General features: G+C 38.3%; 2 protein-coding genes across 3 annotated transcripts in view; one reads left to right on the plus strand and one right to left on the minus strand.

The window, feature by feature from the left end:
• Positions 1 to 4,770: 4,770 nt before the first annotated feature.
• Positions 4,771 to 20,861, minus strand: LOC144020986 (mucolipin-1-like). Of its 2 annotated transcripts, XM_077524934.1 has the most exons (14): positions 20,691 to 20,861; positions 16,144 to 16,421; positions 15,913 to 16,080; positions 15,032 to 15,188; positions 13,819 to 13,900; positions 13,533 to 13,629; positions 12,239 to 12,338; positions 11,983 to 12,089; positions 11,763 to 11,912; positions 11,593 to 11,694; positions 11,387 to 11,509; positions 7,944 to 8,150; positions 6,514 to 6,644; positions 4,771 to 6,173 (listed from the first exon to the last, which is right to left on the minus strand). In XM_077524934.1, exons 1-14 carry the CDS (start codon positions 20,719 to 20,721, stop codon positions 6,137 to 6,139), a joined length of 1,770 nt encoding a protein of 589 aa, XP_077381060.1. In that variant the 5' UTR covers positions 20,722 to 20,861; the 3' UTR covers positions 4,771 to 6,136. The 2 variants fall into 2 exon arrangements, 1 of the variants encoding a protein (XP_077381060.1); XR_013284021.1 differs by lacking the exon at positions 4,771 to 6,173 and having other exon boundaries at positions 6,736 to 8,150.
• A 1,577-nt stretch (positions 20,862 to 22,438) lies between these two features.
• Positions 22,439 to 25,495, plus strand: part of LOC144020252 (N-acetylmuramoyl-L-alanine amidase-like) — a 4,267-nt gene continuing 1,210 nt past the window's right edge. Inside the window, exons 1-2 of the mRNA XM_077523537.1 lie at positions 22,439 to 22,607; positions 24,348 to 25,208. Of these exons, the coding sequence (XP_077379663.1) occupies positions 22,535 to 22,607; positions 24,348 to 25,208 (934 nt within the window). The 5' untranslated portion in view covers positions 22,439 to 22,534. The remainder of the gene's footprint in view (positions 22,608 to 24,347; positions 25,209 to 25,495) is intronic.

The following is a 25,495-nucleotide window of genomic DNA, read 5'->3' on the forward strand; positions in this document are numbered from 1 at the left end:
TAGTATCCACTTTCAATAAAACCACAATTAAAAATGTATACAGTATTTTTAATTAAAATAAGGCATAAAAAAACATGAAATGAAAAAAAGAAAACTGTAATCGTTTGATCTCGACTGTGAGCTGTTAGCTGGCAAACCCTTTTAGCCAAACTGCGTTGGATGTCAGTTGCGTTCATGCAGTTCTTGTATAAATATGTACGTTATTAGTGGGGGGGGACCACTATAGGCTTACGAAAAAAACAAAAACAAAAAAAAACTCTAGGCTTACGATATCTGTCCAACACTGGAAATTCATCTTCATTAATTGTACATTTGAAAATATTTAATGAGTCAAACAAAACACCTACAAACTTCTTTTTTAATTTAGTATTTATCCATCCATCCATTTTCTTGACCGCTTATTCCTCACAAGGGTCGCGGGGGCTGCTGGCGCCTATCTCAGCTGGCTCTGGGCAGTAGGCGGGGAACACCCTGGACTGGTTGCCAACCAATCGCAGGGCACACAGAGACGAACAACCATCCACACTCACACCTAGGGACAATTCGGAGCGCCCAATTAACCTGCCATGCATGTCTTTGGAATGTGGGAGGAGACCAGAGTACCCGGAGAAGACCCACGCGGGCACGGGGAGAACATGCAAACTCCACCCAGGAAGGTCCGAGCCTGGACTCGAACCGAAGACCTCAGAACTGGGAAGCGGACGTGCTAACCACTCGACTACCGTGCCGCCCACCTACAAACTTCAGTAAAGCCTTTAAGCTTCCATCTTCGATACTCAAGGGCTGATTTGGTTTTTGATAATCAACATCAACTTCCCTTTCTTCCTCTTCCTATGATGCCAAAAAATAATTACAATCGCTTTGACTTTTTGTTTAAATTCAGTTAGATTTAATTTTTAGAGAAGTTTTGTTAGTTTATTTATTTTAGTTTTTATTAGTTTTAGAATATATTTTTTTAGTTTTTTATATGGAGTATTTGTAGAGTGCAAGATAAAAAAAAAAGAAAAGAAAAGCAAGTAGCTATTGTATAATCTATAATTGTCAAACGACTGTTTTACCTTCGTTCTTCTGTTTGGACATACAGTAAATTATCATTTTCGAAAATATACAAAATTTGATGCATTTTCCCTTCTTCCACTTTTGTCCGTGCGCTCCTCACCAACACCAAGTTTTGTGCCATTGTCTGCATATTTACAAATCATGCAATTAACAGTTTACTGGAGGAAATATCCATCAGTAATGCTTATCACTCTCTGCATTTAACCACTTTCACCATATGATTTCATGTTCATCTCCAGCTGTCTGTCTAAAAATCATTTCTAAAAACAGCACAACAAAAGCATTTTTCTTTTCTAAGGGTTCACTTCCCTGATGGTACAAGGCCCACAATTGCTGGTGTTGGGTGAATGCCTTGTTGTGTGAACGCATTTCTTCTGCTGAGCTGCAGCTGCCCCCTGCACAATAGACATCAATGAATAGCCACGCACAAAGAGCGGCGCAACAACACAGTGGGAGAAAAGAATGGTTAAGGCTTAAGTTATATTGGAGAAGAAAAAAAAAACGTTTCAAGGTGGCTGGGGTGAAAGAATGCAGCCGTTTGGGAGAGTACGCCGAGAAGAAAGTGTGTGCAGCAGTTGTTTGAGAACCAGGGGAAAACCCATAAACTTGCCCTTAAGTCCACTCAAGATTTATTGTTGAAATGTTCCTCTTTGTCCTTGCGCACATTTTTTTTATTTTTTTATTTTTTTGCTACACTATGCGATTCAAAAACAGATTGGCCCAGAAGTATTTGGACAGTGACAGAGTAGTTATGAATTTTGTTTTTTTATGCCATATTGTGCTTTACTTTTGGCAGTATCACCATATTGCACATTTTTAAATCACTCTCATTCGCTGACTTCCATGTCAGTCAATGGGCCAGGCCCCGCCTTTTAAAGCCATAAACATTCAAAGTCAGACACTAAGTATTGAATGTGAGGACGGTGAGCCCAAATGGACCAAAAAATAAAAAATACAAATCTGCCCCTTCATATTAATATTTTGTGTTGTACACGTGTTTCATGAAGCAAAATCCATTTTTTTCCATATATGTGAATATTTGAATAGTCCATGGGATGTACAGTATAATGATCGGTTCTAAATTATATTACACCAGCCCTAATAGGAAGTGTTCATAAGAGCATGGAAAAGTGTAATAAGCGTGTAGGGAGGGTCAAAAAGCTCTAAAATATATTTAAATTATAAATAATGGTTACTACTTGATACATTTTCAACTGCAGTTACCTCCACGATAGACGAGATATTACTGTACACTGTTTGTTAGGGATACAGTGATGCCTTGATTTTTAATGTTATGTAATATTGCAAAATACATGCATCTCAAATCATCTTAGTAAGTTGTGTTGTGTTTTTAATAAGGGAAATACCACTTGGCAAAAGCATCCTCTCCAAAAAAAAATAAAAAAATCAACAGGCTCATAACTTGAAAAACTCATAAATTGGGGCAATCGTAAATCAAGCTTCTTCTGTATCTCTTGGGTACAAATTAAAAAGAAAAAAAGCACAATTGAGTGGCCACAACATTTTTCCCCACATCATGTCTGGGGCTTTGTAATATAGGCACAAATAAGCTATAATAATGGACCTAACTGTGGATGTATATTTCTAACTTCGTGGTGATGTTGCACCAGGGTGTGTTACGGTATTAAAAATCCCAGAGAATTAGGAGGAACCGATGACCTAAAAGACTGTAAATATCTACTTCCTCAAACGACAGTATATGGAGCAGTAGTATACGGTCAGTGACAATGAGGTCATCTCTGCTGGCCTAAACTTCATCAGAAACGTTGACGTAGTACATTTACAACCTAAATTCTGATATTATTCCATAAAAATGTATTAATTTGCACTGCTACCCTTTCAGTTCATGTTGAAAATTGTAGCTGGCCTGCAAAAAAGGCACCATTTTCCAGTTCTCTGATTGGTTAGTCAGAGAAAGCCACGTTTGATGAGCAAAACAGGTCTGTAGGGATCTGCACATTGCTCCTTCTGATGTACACGCCTTGGTCACCTGTTGCTAATATAATATAGGCAAACTCAAATTTACATACAGTCCTCAGTAAGATGCCGTTAGCATTAGTCATTTTCAGAGGCACTGATGCTATTTGTTAGCCCGTCTGTGGTGTTCTGCATTGTTTGTTAGCATTAAGCTAAACGAATACACATTTAGGCACGGTACGTAAACTACTGTTCTCTTGGCAGTTATTGTTGACTTGTATTTAAAATGTTTGATTGTAGCCATGTTTGTATGTCTTACAGCAATATATATATATATATATATATATATATATATATATATATATATATATATATATATATATATATATATATATATATACACTTATATATATATATATATATATATATATATATATATATATATATATATATATATATATATATAATAAGATATATTAGGCACAGAGACTCACTAAAGAGGGCACGGCTGAGACAAGGGTGTGTTGCAATCAAAGCAAATAGAGTGAGCTATGCTGGGTTCAAAGCGCCATCAACAAACATTCATCGACCTCCCATTGTGCATCACAGAAAATGAAACCCACACTCCATTTCTTCGATGAAGCACAAATTATGACTTGCAGGCCAAGCAGGAAGCGGCAAGGCATAGATGTACATCATGCATGATGATTTGAAGTGGTGGGGAAGAGACAAACATGCACCACATTATCAATAAGCAGGAAATGACATCATCGCTTTTGACAGCATAATGAAATTTCACTCCTTTAAACAGCATCCTGAAGAGCAATGCACCATAGGCGTGTTGACTCTCGCCGCTCATTACAGCTTAAAAGATGACTCACTGACGCCCTCTTTTGGAAATTAAGCGGTACTGTATTTTGGATGAAAGACTGGGTGAGATCGTTTATCTTAAGTGAGATGGTGGATTAGGCGCTTTCATAAATTAATTACATTCCAAAACATTTTACAATGTATTCACCCTTTTCCAACATTTCTCACAACTTTGAAACACGATGAACATATTATAACGTCAAAGATGATCCTGGACACTTTAACTCATTCACTGCCAGTCATTATAGAAAATTTTTACATTTCCAATACTCACGTGATATTACATTCAATAATTATATATAAACCGAATCTACCAAATAACAGAATAGACTCCCTACTTTTTGTCCCGTCCCGTTCTTTTATAATTGACAGCAGAAAAATGTAGGTTTGCCAAAATATAGCCATTTCTCCCATGGACTCTGAAACTGTGTTTATTTCCTATAAAATGGGGCAATGATGTCATCTACCGGTGGTTGGGCATCAGTAAAGTTGTTTCCAAGTTTGATATTTACAGTGGAGCATGCTCAGATTCGCCCCCATTTAGCACCGCTCTAAAAAATACAATTGACAAGTATACTTGTCAAAGGCAGTGAATGAGTTAATCAGCAACATGTGTACAAGACGTCATGTTTCTACTAGTTTACATTTTGCCAAGTAGTGATCAAGTGTAGAATATTTGTACTGTATTAAAAAAAAAAAAAGACATTGTGGTTATGGCACATATGGATAGTAACTTCTACATATAATATAATAGTATAATATATTATAAAGACATGTATAATATATCATATAAGGCTAAAATTCACAGGTTTCTCAACGTTCCACTTAGACAAGTCATTGTTTTTTCTTTTCTTTTTTTTTCTTTTTTTTAATTCAAATGAATGAAGGTCATCCGAGTGGGAGTCGCGTTTGACAATTGTGCGTTTCATGTAATATGTGCAAAACAATATAAAACAGCCATAATGATAACAAGGACAGATGATTTAAAAAAAAAAATCCCAAATCTCATATCGAAATACAGAGCTGTTTGCTATGATTGGTAGTAATGACCAAATAGCAAGTGCTTCATTAGTCCTGTAAGTTCACAATGCAAAATCTATGACTGCAATCAGAATGAAAAAATGATGCCGGTGTAGTATATTGTAAGTGCAACCTGAGATGGTAAGTAAAAAAATATTTTTTAAAATACTTTCATTTGTATCCGACTTGGGGCTTTAAAATTATCATAATGCTTTTTACATCCCAAATTATTTTAACTGCTTACATAATAGTCAAAATTCTTGAGATTGTGAATGTTTTTTGTAAACTGTAAACTATAACCATCAAAGTTGTAAAAAATAAATAAATAAAAAACCCTAAATCATTGAATATTTCACTGTGTGTAATCCGCAGTATGAGTTTCACTCTTTGAATTGAACTACTGAAATAAATGATTACTTTATCTCACATATTAATGTATTTAGATGCACCTCTTTATGCTAAAAAAAATAAGGGATCAGCATCCTTGTCAGTGAAATTTTGAATTTAAGAGCTGGATTTACTTAGTGCAACTTTGTTTAGTTGTTTTAATTTACCCGTTTCTTGTCCTGACATGCACTTTGCACATATAATTGTGTGTGTGTGTGTGTGTGTATGTGTTTTTTTTTGTGTGTTTTTTTTAAATATTACATTCTTTAAGGCTATTTAAAAAAAATGTTACACTACAGTTTGGGGCACTTTTTGTTTAAGAGTCTATTTTAAGTGTGTTCTCATGATTAAATGCTTCAAAAGTGAGTTATGGTCCAGTGAGATAATCCTTCCTTCCTTCCAAATTTGAAATCTAAAAAGTAAAGGAAAACAAAAACTCTCAAGTGAGTGCTCTGGTTCCCCAGAACATAAGAACACTTAATGGGGATACCGTGTAAAGAGGTCGTCCCATGCAAGGCCACAGTCAAACTGGATCCGCCTCAAAGTTTCGTGTGCCTGATAGTTGAAATCTGCTAACAAACTAGCAGCTTGAAAAATCTTTTCTTGTCGATGTAAATATTTGTTTTTTTAAAACACTGTGGAAGCCCGACATCGGGTCATGAAATAAATATGTGTGCTTTTGTAATCCACAAAGCACCTTGTTCACTATGAATTCATAACATTCCTCAATGGAAATGCTGGTCCAACCGATTGACTCCTCCTCCTTCAGTCAAGTGCTGACAAAAAATAATAAAAAAAAATAAAAAAAATAAATAAAAAAAAAAGGCTTGTTCCAGTCCTGTAAGTTCTAACGAGTTCAACCTCAGTTCACCAGCAGGACGTCCTCGTATGTTGTCATTCTGACAGAAATACAAGATGATGGTTTGTATTAACACACGGTTGTTTTGTATAAACTGTATGTTATAAACGTCCTATATCCTTTCTATAGAGCATGTGACAGTAGGCGTTGCTCATATAAATTTTAAATGTCGCTTTAGCTATTGTGCACTGAGCAACCTGAACAGTGATCTTGCCATTACTACTATCTCCACATCATAACAGGTTGCAGTTCTGACTCTATGAAACTCACCACATTTTTCCCTCTTTGTTATCTAAGGTGGTATGGCAAAAAAATAAAAAATAAATAAATAAATAAAATATAAAAAATAAAAAATAAAACAGAAAAGAGTGTGTGGTTACCTGTCACAGCAGCAGAAAAAGGAGCACGGCGACGTCTCCAGACCCCTGAACTTGCCGGAGCTTGGCGCGTCGGTGCACTCTGCTATGAAGGCGTGTAGGTCTGTTATGTGGATGGGCTCCTGGGTTTGATGCTGTACGACAACAGGGATAACATTGACATTGGCGATGTCAAATTATATTTGTGGTTGAGTAAAAAAAAAAAATGCTTTTTTTTTTCCCTACTTGAAGTTCCTGGAACATCAGCATTAGCATTTAGCATTTGCTTGGTCCTGCTACAAAAAGAATGCAAACTGATGTTACTCTGTGTTATATAATTATCATATACCACAAATGGGAACATACTTTTCTAAAGGCCAATTCCTACCTTATTTCTATAGTGGTGTCCAAACTTTGGCCCGGGGGCCATTTGCGGCCCGCCGTCTAGTTTTCAGTGTCCCATGATATATGCTAAAAACTGCATTTGAGTCAGTTAAAATAAATTAACAAAAACAAAAATGTTTGGAGATGGTCAAAGTAAGAAGGGAGGGTGTCAAAAAACACCGTTGCCATTGAAGGATATTTTAGTTAACTAAAACTAACGAAAAAACTAAAACTAAAATTCATAAAACAATTTCGTTAAAGAAATAAAACAAAAACGAAAACTAACTGAAACTCCATTATATGTTTACAAAACTAACTAAAACTAACTATAATTATAGCAAACATGTCTTTCGTTTTAGTCTTTGGTAATTAATTTAATGCATGAGCCTTTGGGGATGGTTTTAAATGTAATTTTTAGTAGATTTATTTGGATAAAAACCGGAATAATGACGATTGAAAGTATGTCACACAGAAGTGACGTCATCTAGCAGCAGCCAACAGAAAAGCACCTTCAAATGACGTCGCTCCAATGGTGTTTTTTTTTTTTTAATATTGCGCAAAGGTAATACACATTAAAAAAATAAATAAACAATTCTAAAACTGAAACTAACTAAACTAAAACTAAGCATTTATTAAAGAACTAAAACAAATAAAAAATAACAGAACCACACTGAAAATTAATTAAAACTAACTGAATTAAAAAAAACTAAATTCAAAACGAAATAAAAACTAAAATAAAAAATTCCAAAACTATAACCCTACTGCCATATTACAAATAAATTGTTTTATGTACTGTAGCATTTTTCTAAATATGCAAAAACACAAATAAATTATTTGTAAAAAAAAATTTGAGGACGAAACACAATTTCTGTCCATAACATTACGTGGCCCTTGCATCATTCTGATTTTCTGCATGTGGCCTTCAAATGAAAAAGTTTGGACACCCCTGTTCTATAGTATGAATAATTTTGATTTCATTCAAGTTGTCCTGAAAGTTAGGCTAGAGGCTAGTAAATATCTACATAACTTGAAGACAACAAAATTGACCGAGACCGAGTTTGCCGGCCTACCTTGATGGCCTCGTAGGCTCCGGTGATGAGTGCGATGAAGAGCGACAGCACCATGTAGATGAAGAGCGAGATGAAGGTGTACAGGTACACTTGGCTGAAGAGCCACACCAGCGGGCTGCTCTCCTGCATTCCTGAGAAGGTCACGAACATGTCGTCGCCATTGATGAGGGAGAAGAGGCATTCCGACACCATGGACAGCGAGCGGAACTGCGGCAACAAGGCGGAGCCTTAATAAGACACTTGTAAACAGAACCTTACAACAGGAAATTCATTATACAGTGGTTGACAAGGTTTTTAGTTGACACCAAGTGTCACCTAAAAAAATACAATGTCAGCTAAACACTCCTGTATTGACAAAAATAATTTTTAAAAGCGACCAAAATACTGTAAAATCTATTGAAATACAACAGAACGTTGATTTAATGGACTCGGAAACAACAGACAGAAAATAGCGTCCAGTCCATTTAAAAACGCCCCTTTGGACAGTACATTTCAAAGTCTGTTAATTTCAGAATTGGGTGCAATTCACCACAGTGCCAGTAAACGGCGCTGTGGAGCCATCAACAGAGAGACTGGTCATGCGTTTTGTGAGGTTCAGAAGATGAGCAATGGATTACAGTTACAGCAGGTTAAAAAGTGCGTCTATGTGGCGGCCATTTTAACAGGGGTAACAGTCCTATTAAAATGTTTCAAGCATTTTCCAAATATTTATTTCCGTTAATTTTGTCTTGTACTGCATACTTTTAGGATAGAAAAAACAAAAACAAAACTAGAGCTGCGAGCAGCTATAAAGGGCCCTCGCAGCCCGGGCCACGTTGGGGTACTTGCACGTTGGGGTACTTGCACGTTGGGGTACTCACACATTGGGGTACTGGCACATTAGGAGCAAAATTTCTTTGAACATGGCATGATAAACCTTTACATGTGGATTTTTTTGTTTTGGTGATTGTTAAGATCTGCAAAAATCAGTGTCTTTTTTTATTTTTTGGGAATGAGTTGACCTGATTGGTATTTTTTCCAAAAGTATATATACCCATCATCGCTCGTACTCATTGCACGCTTTTATTGTCCATAGAGGCTATCAAAAATAAATAAAACAAAATAAAAAAGTACATATGTTTGGATCGGTCTGATACCAGTGAACATCTTGAGTAGTGGAAAGAAAAAGAATATTCATAAATGACTAAGTTATAATACTTACAATGAGTTCACAAATTTTGTACAAAATCCCGTAAGTGTGTTTTTTTTTTTTCTGCCTCAAGGACTAGGTGGCGCTGTATTTATAACTGTATAACTGAATTTTGTCATAGAGATACCTTCAGGCCTTGACTATAAATATACATGCCAAGTTTGGGATTTTTTTGAAGCATGTACCGGGGAGTTATTAAGCATATCCTTCATTCACGATACTGCTTTTAACGTCCATAGAGGCTATCAAAAATAAATAAAACTAAATAAAAAATACCTATGTTTGGATCGGTCTGATGCCAGTGAACATTTTGAGTGGTGGAAAGTAAAAGAATATTCATAAATTACTTAGTTATCACACTGAGAATGAGTTTACAATTTTTGTAAAAATACCGTAAGTGGGGTATTTTTTTTTCATGCCTCAAGGGCTAGGCGGCGCTGCATATATAACTGAATGTTGTCATAGAGATACCTTCAGGCCTTGACGATAAACATACATGTCAAGTTTGGGATTTTTTGGAGCATGTATCGGGGAGTTATTAAGCATATACTTTTTCAGTGCGAAACACAAATTTTGATGCCCCGCCCTCATCATATAGTATTTCCAAAAGTCAAGATATTTCCGTCTGTTGCTGGCTCAGGTCTTGGCATGGTCCAGGTCAAGTCTTAAGTCAGTCGGATAAAACGTGTAGGAGAAGTGGGCAAAAGTATGACCCCTGAAAATGTGCAAAAATCGTCAAAAATGGGACATTCAAAAATTCGTAGCTCCCTTCCTGTTCATTTTAGCATATGGGTCCAAGAGACTTTTTTTGTAGGTCTTTGGCTCCCTCATACACCTAAAAATTTTCGTAGATCTTGCTTAAACGTACAACCGGGGCTGCTTCGTTAAATATTTCTAGGGGGCGCTATTGAGTCATTTTTGTAAAAATAGCACAATCAACAATAAAATATTGTTCATTTTACCAGGCCAGAGGTGTGTGCCAAGTTTTCTGAGTTTCTGCGCATGTTTAGACCCTCAAAACTGGCGTTGTTTTCTTGGCGAACAGTGCTTAGCCACGCCCACAGCGATTCGCGAAAACTCACAAACTTCGTGTTGTGACATCATGAAGGCCGAAACCCTCATCTGAGCAAATATGATGTAGGTCCAGTTAACGTGTTTGGAGAAAAACGTAGAAGAAAATTTGTAAGAAAAAATATTGCCACTAGGTGGCGCTATCAGTAAGATGCAATATAAGTTCGTAGATGTCTTTAGGGCTGGACTCTCATCAAATGTGTGAAATTTTGAGAAGATAGGATCATCTCGGTCAAGTTAATGCAGCTTTTATTGTCACGAAAAATCTTCAGACTTTGCGGCACCGTAGCGGCCACGCCCTTTGGCGAAAAGTTACAATATTCGGTGTGGGGCATGATCAACATCTTAAGGCTTTTCTGACCAATTTTCAACTGGATCCCTTCAACGAGCTCAGCGCAGTAGCTAAAAACGTAAAGTATGACATTTATTGTTACCACTAGGTGGCGCTATATGTATAACTGAATTTTATCATATAGATGTTTTCAGGCCGTGACTATTACGTTGCCTGAGAAGTTTGAGATTTTTTGGAGCTTGAACATGGGAGTTATTAAGCATTTGCTCTTTCTGGACAAAGGCAATATTTGATGCCCCGCCCGCATCATATAGTATTTCGAAAAGGCAAGACTTTTTGCCCAGTTGTTCTCTCAGGTCTTGAGATGAAAAATGCCAAGTTTGAAGTCAATTGGATGAATAATGTTTGCAGAGGGGGAAAAAGCATGACCACAGTGAATGTAACAAAATAGGCCAAAATTCGTAGCTCATTTCCTGTACATTTTAGCTACATGGTCCCAATAGACTTTTTTTTGTGCGTCTCGGGGTGCTACACGTGCCTGCCAATTTTCGTTGCTCTAGATCAAATGTGCCGGGCTTGGTTTTTATTTTTCTACGCTAGGGGGCGCAATAGAGTCGCGTTGTTATGACGACTTCATAATATCAAATTTTTCGCCGGGCCTGAGTAGTGTGCAAAGTTTGGTGAGTTTTCATAAATGTTTAGGTACCCAAAATCGCGATCGTTTGCGGAGAATAAATAATAATAATAATAAGAATAATAATAATGATAATAATAATAATAATAATAATAATAATAATAATAATAATAATTTTTACAAAAACAATAGTGACCTCGCAGCGGTCGCTGCTCGGGCCCTAATAATTTTGTACTTTCACTTATAGGTGCGGTTACCTTCACATGATACGGTCCCAGCACAATCCAACCACAGAAGCAGTAGCCTAAATATATGACGGCCACGCAGCAGCAGAAGCGGATCACGTTGGGGAAGGCTGCTCGAAGAGTCACGATCAGGATCTGAACGATCACATCATGAAGATGAACCTCTCATATTCTCAACTTATCAGATCATAATGCTGAATACTACATGTGTAGCTTACATTGTACTTCTGGAAGAAGGTGAGGTAGCGGATGACTCCCACCCACACCAGGAGGGTGGAGGTCCCCAAGAGGATGCCGCACAGATCATAGGAAGACATATTCTGTCAAATGACAGGAGAAAAAGATGAACTCCATAACTTCAAACATAACATTTGACATTTTAATTTACCTTGGACTCAATGCCAATCTTGACGATGCTTCCAGTGATGGTGAGGACGTCGCTGACGATAAGGAGGATGTACCAGCCGTTGATGAACTCCAAACGGTCGGCCCAGCACACTTTGCGATTCAGGTTCTCCTTAAAAAACTGCACAAACTCCTGACAAACACACACAAACAAAAACAGTTAGCCATTTCTGGATTATTTTCAAAGGCTTTTTTTTGCTGACCTGTTGCAGCATGATGCCTCTCAGTATGGAGCGCCCGCACAGCACCAACGACAGCGTGCACACAAGAGCCACGGCGACATCGAACGCCACGCGGGTGTAATTCTCAGCTGGGGATTCAAATAGGAAAAAAAAAAAAAAGAGGGTTAAAAGAGGGTTAATGTACTTTTGTTGCCTGCTTGAAAGTGACTCTATCAAAGAAACCTTTAGAAAGTGATTCGTATGAGTCTTTTGCTACGCGCATGTTGGTCATGCTCACCCTGTCCGGACACGCTGGGGTCTTTGCACTCCTTGATGGACGCTTGGTTCTCCAGGCGGATTTTCACTTTGCCGCTGTGAGCCTTGTTGTCCAGCACGATCTACTTGACAAATGGCAACAGGCAAGTCATTTCCTGTCTTACATTATAAACTGATGAGACATAAAACGCATGTCATTTCATGCGAGGATATTGACTATTTAAAATGTATGTGTGTGCCACAATACACTGTATAATATGTTTTTTTATCTTTTATTTATTAGAAAAAAAAATTAAACACATTTATTTTATTCGTGTTACATTACTAATTAAACGTCTCTTCACTATACAATTAATTATTTTTACATTTGGACTCATGTCAAAATATATAATAGATAATCAAACAATCACTTCAGTAATTTGCACGATTGTGCAGAAAAATCTATTAGAAATGCTCAATCTAAGTTAAAAACTGAGCAAAATTAAAAACTGAATATTTACATTTTCTACTAAATTAGTTTGCCAACTCAAGCTTCACTTTGCGTTTATTCGTATAAAACGCCAGAGGAAGTGTTTTGATAGAAATTGTCACCCCAGCTGTCACCCCTACTTTTGGCAATGAATCTATAAATAATAAATTCAAAATTGCATTATAAATGTTTTTATATTGTCTCCATAGTGTTTATAAACATTTTAATCACTAACTCACACCTCATAATGACAATGTGACATTTTTGGAAATGTATTAAAAAATAAAAAACTAAGAAATCACATGATCACATGATCTTTGTGAATATTATTAAATGTAGAGGTGTGAAATACTGTGTCTAATTTTATACTGTCAATTATTTCTAACAATAAGTTGCATTTTAATTGAGAATTGTTATTGCATAGCCTACAAGGACTGGCTTAGTGCTCAACATTAAATCATTTGCTCCCAAAAACGTATAAAAATGCATTGTATTTTAAATGTTTTAAGTGTCCCAAAGACATATTTATACGTTTTTATGTTTGTTTGTTTTATGCTAGAGGATTCTGAAGGCTTTGATGCAGCCTCTCTACTGCAGAGAACGGTTGAAGCAATGGTAGTTATTACAAAAAGCGGCCAGCGGGTAGCATCAGAGTATAAGAGATCAACCAGGGCCATGTTGCAAAAGGCTCTTTTCCTCATTGTTTTAAACAGATTTGGGGAATAATGATGAAACCTAGCTATATTCTAATGCTAATTTCTGCAAAACAGAAACAAAAAGAAATATACTTTTTTTTTTTTTCCTGATGAAAGAAGAGACCTCTGTACTGAGCAAGTAATTTCCACACCTTTATGAAAAAAGTGTAGCAGTCGGGGATCTCATTGTTGATGATGGTCTGCACATTGATGGCCTTCAGCTGAAACTCGATGGTGACGTTAATAAACCTTGCAGGGAGAACACAGAGACGCATGTTGAGTAACCCGAAAATGAAATGACCCGAAAACACGCAATCCGCGCCAGCTGGAGCGCGCATGCGCCGCGCTGATAATAAACGCGTCGAACGCCACGAGATAAAAATCTTTGCCGTGACGGAGGAGACCGACGGAAGAGCCATGTGAAAAATGAAGCCTTACTTGTGGAACTTGAGTGTAAAGTTCTTGTAGGAGCTGGTGAGCGGCGCGGGGGGCACAGACATAGGGTTCACTCCTACGCAGTCTGGAAAAGGCAAAAGGTTTCGTTGAGTCAACATGGAGGATAAATTAATGCTCTTCCATGTGAGAGTGGTGAGCATCACATGGGTGGGTGGAGGGGGAAGGGCAGTGTTACTAATTATTGATGCTGCCAAACTATTTACATTTTTAGAAATTTGTCAATTGATGACGAGGACCCATAAACAGTACTGTATATGAATCATTTTCATATAATTTGAACAATAAAGACAAACCCAACTGAATTTCACGTTTTTTTCCCCTCATACAAGTTTAAGAAATATTGATTACATTTGCATCTGACAGCCATAAATTCAGTCCATTTATCATTTGACTGCAAAATTCCTCCATTAACCGCTGACAGGGATATTTTAATAGAAAAAAATAATATCCACAGCAGATCAATATATGATCCTCAGCACTTGCTGGGATTAAAGTACGATACAGTAAGTTTGGGTTTGTAGTTATGACTAACCGGGAGTGTTCACTAGCTTCTAAGAGCTAATTGCTAAGAATCATCTTTTTCGTTATTGAGCAAATCATATGAAAATTACACACGCGCGTGTGTGTTGTTCTTAAAGACAAATTGAACAAGTCTGATCTTATTATTTCGCTTGATTTTGCAACCAACCAACCAGCAGCAGCAATATAAGAGCAGGGTTAATATTCCCAGGTTTATTTTTTTTAAACTTTTAATCTTTCAGTCACTAATTCATTCATCTGAATGACAATTTTGATAATCGTGATAGATAACAGGCAGAAGAATAGATGGATGCAGGTGTGCTATCTACAGGAAGTGGACATTTATGGTGGTGTACAAAGACTGCGTGCGCCTAACCTGAGTACTATTTTTGCTTCCTCTGTTGCAGTTACTTCCTCTTAAATTGGCGTAACTTACAGTAGGCCATTAATACAATGACTAATGTAAGGGAGAAGTAAAACTTTTTTTTTTAATCTATCTATCTATCTATCTATCTATCTATCTATCTATCTAATGAAATTAATGTCCTAGCATAAGGGAAAATGACCATATGAATGACAATAAATAACTAAATAAATAAATAAATAAAGATCTTAATGTCCATGTCAAAGCTTAACCAACACCATATGTGACAATCAAGCTCCAATGAGCATGCACCTGTGATGATGCGCGGGTCGATGCTAAAGGTGTCGTTGGCGGGGTCGATGCGGCCCCGCTTGTAGTACTGCTGGCAGAGGGACAGAGCGCTGCCGTTCACACCGACGCCGTAGACGTACGCGTAGCGGCCCACTGTGGTCTCTGGCAGGGCCAGATACTGCAAGATTAGCAGCCAGATAAAGAGTTATCATTACAGTTCAGACTGAATGTTTTGTTATTAATATTAAACGTTTTACTTTTTTCTCACTTGTTTAACAGTTGATAATGTTTCAAATGTTTCCTAAAACATTGCCTGTACAGTCATTAATTAATGATGGTGACAGTATGGCCCTGGAACAGATTTTTTTTCTATCCATGATTTCCTATAGAAAATATGTTAAAGGAGAAGTCAACCCCTCATTTTTTTTTTTTTTTACAATAAGCAGCCCCACTAGTCTAAATATGGTATTCTAATTGATACTGTGTCCGTGGAATATAAGTTAAGCAGAGAAATCCAGCTATTTTTATCCACCTCAAGGGGGCGGCCATTTTGCCACTTGCTGTCGACTGAAGATGACATCAATGTTGCTCAGGCAATGACCAATCACAGTTCACCTGTTTTCTGAAGCTGAGCTATGATTGGTTGTTACCTAAGCAACTGTGATGTCATCTTCAGTCGACAGCAAGTGGCAAAATGGCCACCCCATGAGATGGACAAAAACGGCTCTATTTTGCCTCATAACTCATACTCCACAAATACAATATTAATCAGAATGTCATGTTTAGACTAGTGAGGTCACATATAACATCACATTCACTTTAAAATACCAATTGCAGGGCCAATCTTCTGGTGTCTGAAGCCCCTGTATGAACACATGAACATATGAAACTATTGGACATACCTGGTCCACAGCGTAGAAGATGTGCTCGTAGACGTCCTGTTGCGTGTACACGGCAAATGAGCTGTCTGACGACTCGTCAAAGTCTTTGAGGAAGAGGTACTTGAACGTCATGGTGTTCTCCTCCTTGAAGGTCACCACCACTTGGTTGCTAAGGCCAAACAGCACCAACTGGAGCAATAAAAAGTGTGGTTAAAGGTGACACAAAACAAATGAAAATTGCTATTTTTGTACCTGAGCTGTGACGATGATAATCTTGAGCAGCTGCAGGATCAGCTTGTAAGGTTTGCGTCCCTTAGCGTGATATTTGTCACACGGGCTCATGAAGAAGTACTTCAGCTTCCTGCGAATGGCCTCCTCGCTTTGGTCGGCGCTCACCCAGTGGCCCGTGATAGAGCCGGGGAAGTGGTGGTGGCTGTGGTTGTTGCAGGGGTTGCTGCCAGGGGGCTCGTGATCCCCGCTGCCGTCTGTGGAGCCGTAACCGCCCACTGAGTCCGGCTGGCTCTCATGCTCTGGGGAAAAAATAAAGAACGGCAACTTCTCAATGACGTTTAATGGAAGGAAGGTGGGAAATCCAGCAGCATTCATTTGGCAACGTGACATTTTGTCATCACATCAAATGGGTGCTGTTCAAAAGACTTTTTTTTTGTTTTTTTTGGCCGATCATGCTTGAAGATGTTTATATGCACTCCAACTTTCTTCCATCACGATCCTCTTTTATTATTAGACCTCCGTCAAGGTCTAACGAATCAGAAACCAGTGAATGTGGACTGAACATTTTATCCAGACCCAGAACCTACAAGTTATATGATGAATTGATTTGATAAAATGGTGTGGTCTGTCAAAAACGCCGAAGGATTTTCTTCAAAATCCAGACGCAAACTCAGCATGTTGTTTATGTTCAGTGTTGTGAGGGGTGCAATGACCTCTAAAATGGAAAGACTAAGCAACCCCACACATGCATGGCACAACTCAAGAGAACAGTTTCCTCAGATCCAGAGTCAGCAGTTATTTTGCAACTCAAAAAGAATGTGAAACTTCTTCATCAAACAAGATTAAAGTTGCCTCCGTTCAACCATGGCGGGCTAGTTGCGCAATAGACAACGTTTAATTTAACTAGTAATTCCATGCAATGCCTCTCTTGTGTATTTCATTTAAGGCTATCAACCTAACGTAAAGCTCTCGTAATAGTAAAAGATAGAAATAAAACTCAAGAAAACTGTTGATGTTTAGTTGCTAAAGCATGCTCGACAAACCTCTTAGTCATTTCAAGTTCAGACAGGCTCAAAGTAAAAAAAAAAAAAAAAAGAACACAAATTTCAGATTTTTTTTTCTACATTTTCAAAGCATGGCCATGGATAGGCGCAAAAATCATGTACACTTTTTTTCAATTCCACTAGGATAAACACAAACAACATTAAAAAAAAAAAAGGCGCACCAATGAAAACACAACATCCCTGCTATTTAGAAGGTCAATATAACTTTTTGTTTTAATCCACCAGGACACATTTTTGTTGCAATCAGATTGATATTGAAAATATTGTGAATGTGAACATACTCTATCCGCATCACAAAATGATCCAAATTTCACTAGTCCACCAGTTCATAGCAATATAAATGTTAATGGTTTTCAGTCTATAAAACTTTCAGAAACTTCCCTGAATAAAGTTCCCCCTAAACTTAACAGTTTGGCAAATTTCGAAATAAGAAAGCTGCAAAAGGAACATCAGAGTGATGATAATTATCCAAGAATGTCTGAAACAAGAATTTCACTAGAAGAAAAGCAGGGATCACATGAATTGAATTAGATGAGTCCCGCTCCCACTTTGTAATGCCCAACTGACTTAAAGCGGCTCGAATGAATACAAGAAGTATTAGAACCTGCCTTATCGCGTTAACTTTGTTCTTTCTTTACACGTAAACAGAGTTACTGGATTAGTCACAAATAATATTTGTAGGTCAAGGTACACTGTACACTGCCAAAAACAATCAATATACTTTTCTGCAGAATTTCCACAATATACAAAATAGCATGGTTATGAACAACAAAACACAACTTTTTAAGAGGTTATGTGGTCAACAGACTCTTTCGGACTTGACAGCATTTTGTTTGAATTCCTGCTCAAACAAGACTAGTCAGGCTTTCCCCACGTCACATGGTTTCGATCATAAGGCCAGTAAAGCCACAGGGGCGTCCAGCACCATCTGGCCTAGCCAAAAAAAAACAAAAAAATGTCAGAGCCATCAACACATGAGTGCAGAACACAGAGAACATGATTCACTTTTGAATTTAGGGTGTCATCAAGACACACAAACAGCTGATTCAACTTCCTGGATGGAAATAAGAAGTGTACCATTGGGCGTGAATCATCACTTAGTGCAACTGACTTTGGACTAAAACAGAAAGAAAGTAAGAGGACAAACAAACTAAAATATGGCTGATGAGTTCTTAGGAATTGACATTAGAATTCTCTCAATTAAAAATGGTCCCCTCACACACATTATATTTGTACTGGGAATGGCAATAAACAGCTTGAAGCAAACACTTGTCTCCATTTTTTTTTACGACATATGACAAATAAACATTTTGAAACTGCTAATTGCTGCTGCAACATTCATGCGGCAGCGCGTCAGACCGCGTCTTGAAAAACTCGGGCCACTGAAAAGCAATTGCTTTCTACACAGGACGGTGGGAGAAGTGACTTGTTTAAAATTCACAACCGCATCCCAAAATTTCAAATCAACTTTTCACATGAGCTTGATCCCCTGCCTGCAATTGGCTGGCAACCAGTTCAGGGTGCACCCCGCCTACTGAAGCCAGCTGGGATAGGCTCCAGCACCCCCCGCAACCCTCATGAGGAAGAAGCGGTTAAGAAGATGAATGGATAATCCCCTGCTCTGTTACTACCTTTGCAGGAGTAAAAGTGCCCCCATCACCATTTCGTACCAGTGCGCTTCAAAGACAGCACGAGAGGGGCTCAATGAGCAGAGTGACAGAATTTCAATGAAGCTGCTGTGTGGAGGTGGTGATAAGCCGTTGCGTGCCAGAGGAGAGGACAAGAATCCAAACACTTAAGATTTCATGCAGACAAACGGAACGAGACTGAGTCTACGCATATCTCCCATCAGCGGAGCCGGAGCGTGCCGATCGTTGCGCTCGATTGAGATTGGACAAAACAAAACCGGGGCGCACGCCATGCCTTGAAACACACCGTCACTCAAGCGGAGTATAATTCGCAGAAATATCTGGCTCTTCGAGTTCATGACCGTCTACGAAGCGAGGTCGGGAACGGCGACTGAGCGGCCCGCCTGTCAATCAAATCGTCTACTACGAGCTGCTATTAGTGCAGAACACTTTTAGCAACGCAGACAAAGGCCAAACACTACCTTGCAATTAGACCTGCTGCAATAAAGGAATCATTTTAAAAAAGTGGTAAGCAGCTCATTCTTTTTTTTATGAATTTTGTGTCACACTTCAAATGATTGTTAAGAAAGTTGATGTGTGGTTTATTTATTGTTAAATCAAATAAATATGAGAAAAACTTAGAATGATGCAATGCAATCATACAAATTAACAAAACAACATTCATCAAGTCTTCTTTGCTTTAGTACAATGATTTAATATTTTTTGTTTTTTTAAATAGTAGTATTTAATAATGGTACTATTCCCCTAAAGTTCTTGTATTGAGAGGTGTACCAAACAATTCTCACCTAATAGGACAAGCTGAAGGTCACAACAACTTTAAAAAACAAATGAGGTAGGACAAAAATAAAACAAAGAAAAATTTGAGTGAAACGGAAGGGAAGTGAAATATAAAACAAATAGAAAATCGGTATTTTAAGGGATGACATTGGTCTGGTTAATTTGTTTCACCAATTAAAACACTCCACATTATATAAACTAAACAGAAGCAGGTTACAAAAATGGCTTACCAGTAAACAAGATATGTTCATCCAAACATACATTTATGTAAACAAAATTAAACTAAACAAATGAACATTTTTGCAATAAATACATTTACAGTGTAAATAAAAAAAAACAAGCATTTTAAAGGTTTTTAAATTGAAAAAAAAAAACTAAAACGTGGCATTTTTATGAAATAAATCATTTGGTTCACTAATTTATATAAAATAAGAAAAATTGCGTTATATAAAGTAAACAGAAGCATGTTGGGGAAAAAAATAACTTAAAAGTTTGCTTTAGAGCGTAAAATATTTAGGGGGTCATAGAATTAATTTAAGATGCCGGGAAACGACATGGTTTGTTTTACATCATGTAAGCCACACAAGGTCTCACAGGCGGAGAAGCGAACCCACGCCAACCCACGCCAACCGGTACCGAAGTCAAGTGATGGTTCCACTCCTCCACCTGGAGCCCGACATGGTATGTTTACAATGATGTAATGTACATAGCATATCACGTCAGTTCACAAGGTTTAATCTCCACGTTGACGACAAAAAAAAAGTCACACAACCAATTTAGTGAGGAAATTAAAATAAATCCATTGAATCGACATGGATTACAAGGTCGTAGAATTGAATTACAGAACGGTCTGGATAATGCCGAATCGCGCGGTTTTGTCAACACAACTCGTCACCCAGAAGAAGATTTAGGGAGAAGGTTACACAAGAGTTGACCATGCCACTTTCGTTGTTTTAATATTGAACAAAACGCAACACACGAACTAAGACAGAACTGTCATGCTAGAAACTGTACATTATTAATAGATATAAGCTAGGCAAAAATAAGTCACGAGAAACCGGTGTCGGTATTACGTTACCTGGGCTGTCATGTTGTTCCTCCGCTGACATGTTTATATTTTAAAATATATACATATATATTTTTTAAGTCAAGTGGCTAAAAAAATAAAGTTGTTTATTCTTTGTACTGCATTTGCCCAAGTTTGCGTCAAGAGTCCGAGGATAGGCTGTCTGCTGCTCGACTCGTTTCCGGGCTCGGGTCACGTGACCAAGCGGAAGTTTCCGTCAAAAACAAAACATATATGACGGTGTAAAAGACAAACATATATCTTAACTACAACCAAAACAACTAAGGTATTATTAAATTATTACTCAAGCGCCATTGTTCGGTCACTTAAAATCTGATTTTTGTTTTCATTCAACTGTGTACCGAATGTGGTTGATCACTGTATGCACCATTTTCCCCACCAGGCGGTGCAATAAACGAAAACTCTCAAAAGCGTTTTTCTTATATCCATCCATGCATGCATGTATGTTTTTGTTTTGTTTTGGTTTGTTTTTTAATAAATGTTATATTTTATAGCATTGTCTATTGACCTTTAATATACTTTTAATACACAACTGTTATACTAATAATAACACGTTGTATTTATTTTAATATACTGCAAACTATAATATAACCACTTAGTCTGATAGTTTTGTGCGTTTCTTAAAGTAGTTAATTAGAAACATTTCTATCAAACTTGTTGACATAGCTCATAGTTTAGGGAAAACGCACTACTGTATATTTCAGTGCAGATCTTTTTGATTTATGATACTCATATACAGTACTGTGTATTTTGTGTGGCTCACCACACAGGGAACTAGGTCACATGCAGTCACAGGGAAATGGAACTTTTTCAGTGAAGTGGCCATGATAACACAATACTGTAATTCACTTAAGGCCAGGCCATAAAATGACGTGAATGGGGTCATGTGTGTAAGCATTTGCACGCCAGTAATCGCACACTCCAGAGCCTTTCCGCTCTGCCTTGACTGATCATGAGATACAGTTGCTCAGGGTTCAGGTCACGGCTGTGTCTCCTTCATTAATATTTAAAATAAATAAATATGTATATACCTACTGTAAATACAATTTAAATTTGTGGAGTGAAATTATCAATATGTTTCCTTCATATAAGTGAACCCTTCATGGTCCACCACCTACTGTTACACACGTTTGTCTTAGGGTCAGGTGGTAGTTAAACCAGGAAAAAACAAAAAAAAACAAAACACGCACACCTATGGGCCCCATAATGTAGCAAAGACAAAGGCACAAAAATCCCCTCCCAATTTTTCCAATGCATTTCAGTGGGCATCAATTATATGCAGATTGTCATTATTCAGGCAGACACATATTTTGTCCTTATTTACAATGACATATTTGTCATACATCAAGTTAGAAACTGCATAGTACCTCACTATGTGGCCCCCAGTAGCGCTAAAGAAAAATTGTGGCCCCCTCCATGATTTAAGTTGCACATCACTGAGCTACAATATGTTTTTTTGATTTGCATTTTTCTAGATAAAAATGAAGATCAAGGACTTTATTCACTTAATTCAGGCTAATTTCTCGCTCTCTCTCTATTTCCCTCCCTCCTATTTATTTTAGACTTCTCAAAACTCCACTATCAGGATACACTAACAATGATGGACTTTCACTTGATGACTGATGAGGTTGTGACCTTTGCAACCTGAAAGGGGGCAGTCGCTGTTTAGCTCATGATGCATCTTTCTATTGGCTAAATCAATATTTGTAGCCGAGTGCTCGTCCTCACTGGTATATGAAGTGCGTACACACACACCAATCGAGTCACTGCACTACTTCTCTCTCCCTGACTACTGTTTTACTATAACTACTATCTTTTATTCATTTAAAGCTGAGATGGCGTCTTTTCGACTGTCACTCTTCATACTGGCGTCATCTTACTGCTTACCTGTAATATGCAGGCCGACAGGTATGTTTTGGATTTTTGTCATTTATTGTATAATGTTTGTTTGTTTTTTTGGTTTGTAAACACATGCGAATAAGAAAAAAATTGTGCAGTTGGGTGGTTGAGTAGTCAAAAAACAAGAAGCAGAAGACGAGTACATACTGTGTTAAAAGAAATGAGTGCGATTTGGCCCGAATCGGAACAGCACTGAAGAATAGTGCTTGTCTTTTTTTTTTTTTCATCTAAATTTACTCACTGGCCTCAGAAAAGTACTCATCCTTTAGCTTACCCCCAGTAAATATTCAAATTAATGTTATGTAATTTCACTTAATTCAATTTCATTTAACGACCACAGCTAATGTGCTTTGTTCATCCATTTATGCCAGCAACATACGTATATTGACTGGCAGTACAATGAAATCCTCTTTCTCTAGATATCAGAAGAGACGGTATAATTAACCACCTACTGCCATTAATACAAATAATACCAGCTATGAGTTCAACAGGCTCAGATTTCACACTGAGTACGTAAGTTGGGATCATCATGAGTTCATCTTATACTTTTTGTGAGATTTTTATTCGTGTGACTTTTTTGTAATGTTAAATATGTGCCTTGGCTGAAAACACCAACCTAGAGTACTGTGCAATGGGTTTCGTCTAATGAGCTTTCTTCATAGCAGTCATTGCATCATAGTACGAGTAGGTTCTCCGTTCCTGCAACTGAATACTGTTGTGCAATTGCTCAATCAATGGATTTTTATTTTTTTTTTGCCTTAAATGTGTGTACATTGCTTGTTTGCAACTTTGTCAAGAGGTTCCAAGAATTGTTGAGAGGTCACATATTTCACTGCATAATCGCAAGTTTCAAGTTCATTTTTCAAGTTTATTTATATAGTCCTTAATCACAAAGGAGTCTCAAAGGTCTTCACACACCCGCAGTTGACAAATACTAACGACATGCCCTGATCTTAACCCCACAAGAGGGCAAGGAAATACTAAAAAATAATAATAATAATAATAATAAATTCCTTTTTTTAGAAAGAAACATCTGGGGAAAAATAAAAAACCTTGAAAAGAGGAAGAAGTGGGAATCCCCTCTCATAAAGAAACCGCTCTCTGTCTGTCCGTCCATCCAGCTCTCACTCTCACTCTCACTCACTCTCTCTAAGTAGTTTTTTTTAAATCACATTCTGAGGTCACTACATTAAAGGTGGATTCAATGATGTTCTCGAAAAGTGGAAGCCAAACATCTGTTTGTCACGTTTAAAAAAACTGCGCATGCGGAAGACCATCCTACCAGCTATCAAATGTCGTTAACGTCCAAGCTCATCATCTTCATCAGTCCTTGCCTCGCTTCATCCGGATGTCCTCTTGTGGCTCTCAGCTATTTTCAAAGTACGGGGTCAGCTCGGTGGAGCTACAACAATGAATGGCCGAATCCGAAGCTCACTACACGAAGCTAGCGACATGCTACAAACACTTGAACTGCACATGCGCGGCTAGGAACGAGCATGCGCGACGTCGTTACGCATATTGATTGACAGGATCGAGAACCAATCGTTAAGATGATCCACCCGGAAGACGCAGCCACAAAAATATCCTTGAACCCACCTTTAATTAGTGATAGACTACCATACATACTGACAATTTAGGGGTGCAGTTGACTGCATTAATGTCATAAACCAAGACCCTCCTCCACTACATGGACATTACATTGTGTTACTTGTGTGCAATGACTTGCATTCGTCCATTTTACACCATGAGGTGTCCATCTGCGGAGCATGGAAAATTTCATCCATGCAGTGCAACAGCTGGAAGAGTCCAACCCGGGTCTGTCCCCACTGGCGCTAGTAAGGGCTCTGCGCAGGACCGCCGGCCATGACGACGCCATGACAATCCACTTCCTGGGGGCTTCGAACAACCTCACAGACGCCGCAGGGCTGGAGACGGCCATCCTCAACGCCTCATCCTTCAGCTTCTTTGACAAGGCAATCCACCACATCGTAACGGACAGTGGCGAGGAGCGAGGGGTCACGCTTACACCGGATGGCACCACGGTCGCCCTGGCGCCTTTGCTGCTGGGGATTGAAGCCGGGCTTAAAGCCAAACTGGAGGTGACCTCAGCCATTGGGCTCTTTCCACTCACATTGGGAAGAACGCTTGGGTTATCCTTCCTCAGCCTCCAGGACATTCCAGTGTCCAATCGCCTGGGGCCGGACGGGTGTTGGGACAGCGTGGAGCAACCCAAGGTGTTCAAACTATCCTGGCCTGCCACCCTGGCCACTGACGCAGTTATTAATGGGGGTATGGATGGAATAATACTGGGCATGGATATCAGCCAACTACACAAAACTGAAGAGTCACATGCTCTTAGTGAAATCCTAAAAGAATACTACAGCTTTAACCTGCATATCAGCCAGGGTCTTGATACCTTGTCCAGACATGTTAGTCCAAGGCGAAGGGAGATCTCTCGATCCATTCTTGAGCCCCTTGACCTTCAGAGGGAGGTGATGGACACACTCGAACTGGTCTGGAGGTTGGAGAAGACGGAGTGGATCGCTTTGGACACTGGAGTCAACAAGGCGGTGAAGGAAGGACTAGAAGCATTTGTACATAAGTACTGGGGTAAGTCAGAACCGTATCCCTTCATTTCAAACCAAAACGCCAAACGCTAAACCTAACATTGTCTCTAACCTTAAACCTAACTAACCAAAGTTCTGAACCCAAAATCCAGGCGTTAACCTTACCACCAAACCACTAACCTCAACTCAAACCTAATCTAAACCTAACCTTTGGGAATAACTCTGGACAATAAACTCACCTTTAATTAGGACACTATTGGCATTCAAAAATGAAGACTAATCCAATCCAATCCGATCCTATAATCGTATCTTAACCTAACAGTAGCCTGA

The sequence above is a fragment of the Festucalex cinctus genome, chromosome 6 (assembly GCF_051991245.1).
Source record: "Festucalex cinctus isolate MCC-2025b chromosome 6, RoL_Fcin_1.0, whole genome shotgun sequence".
Classification (NCBI taxonomy): Eukaryota; Metazoa; Chordata; class Actinopteri; order Syngnathiformes; family Syngnathidae; genus Festucalex; species Festucalex cinctus.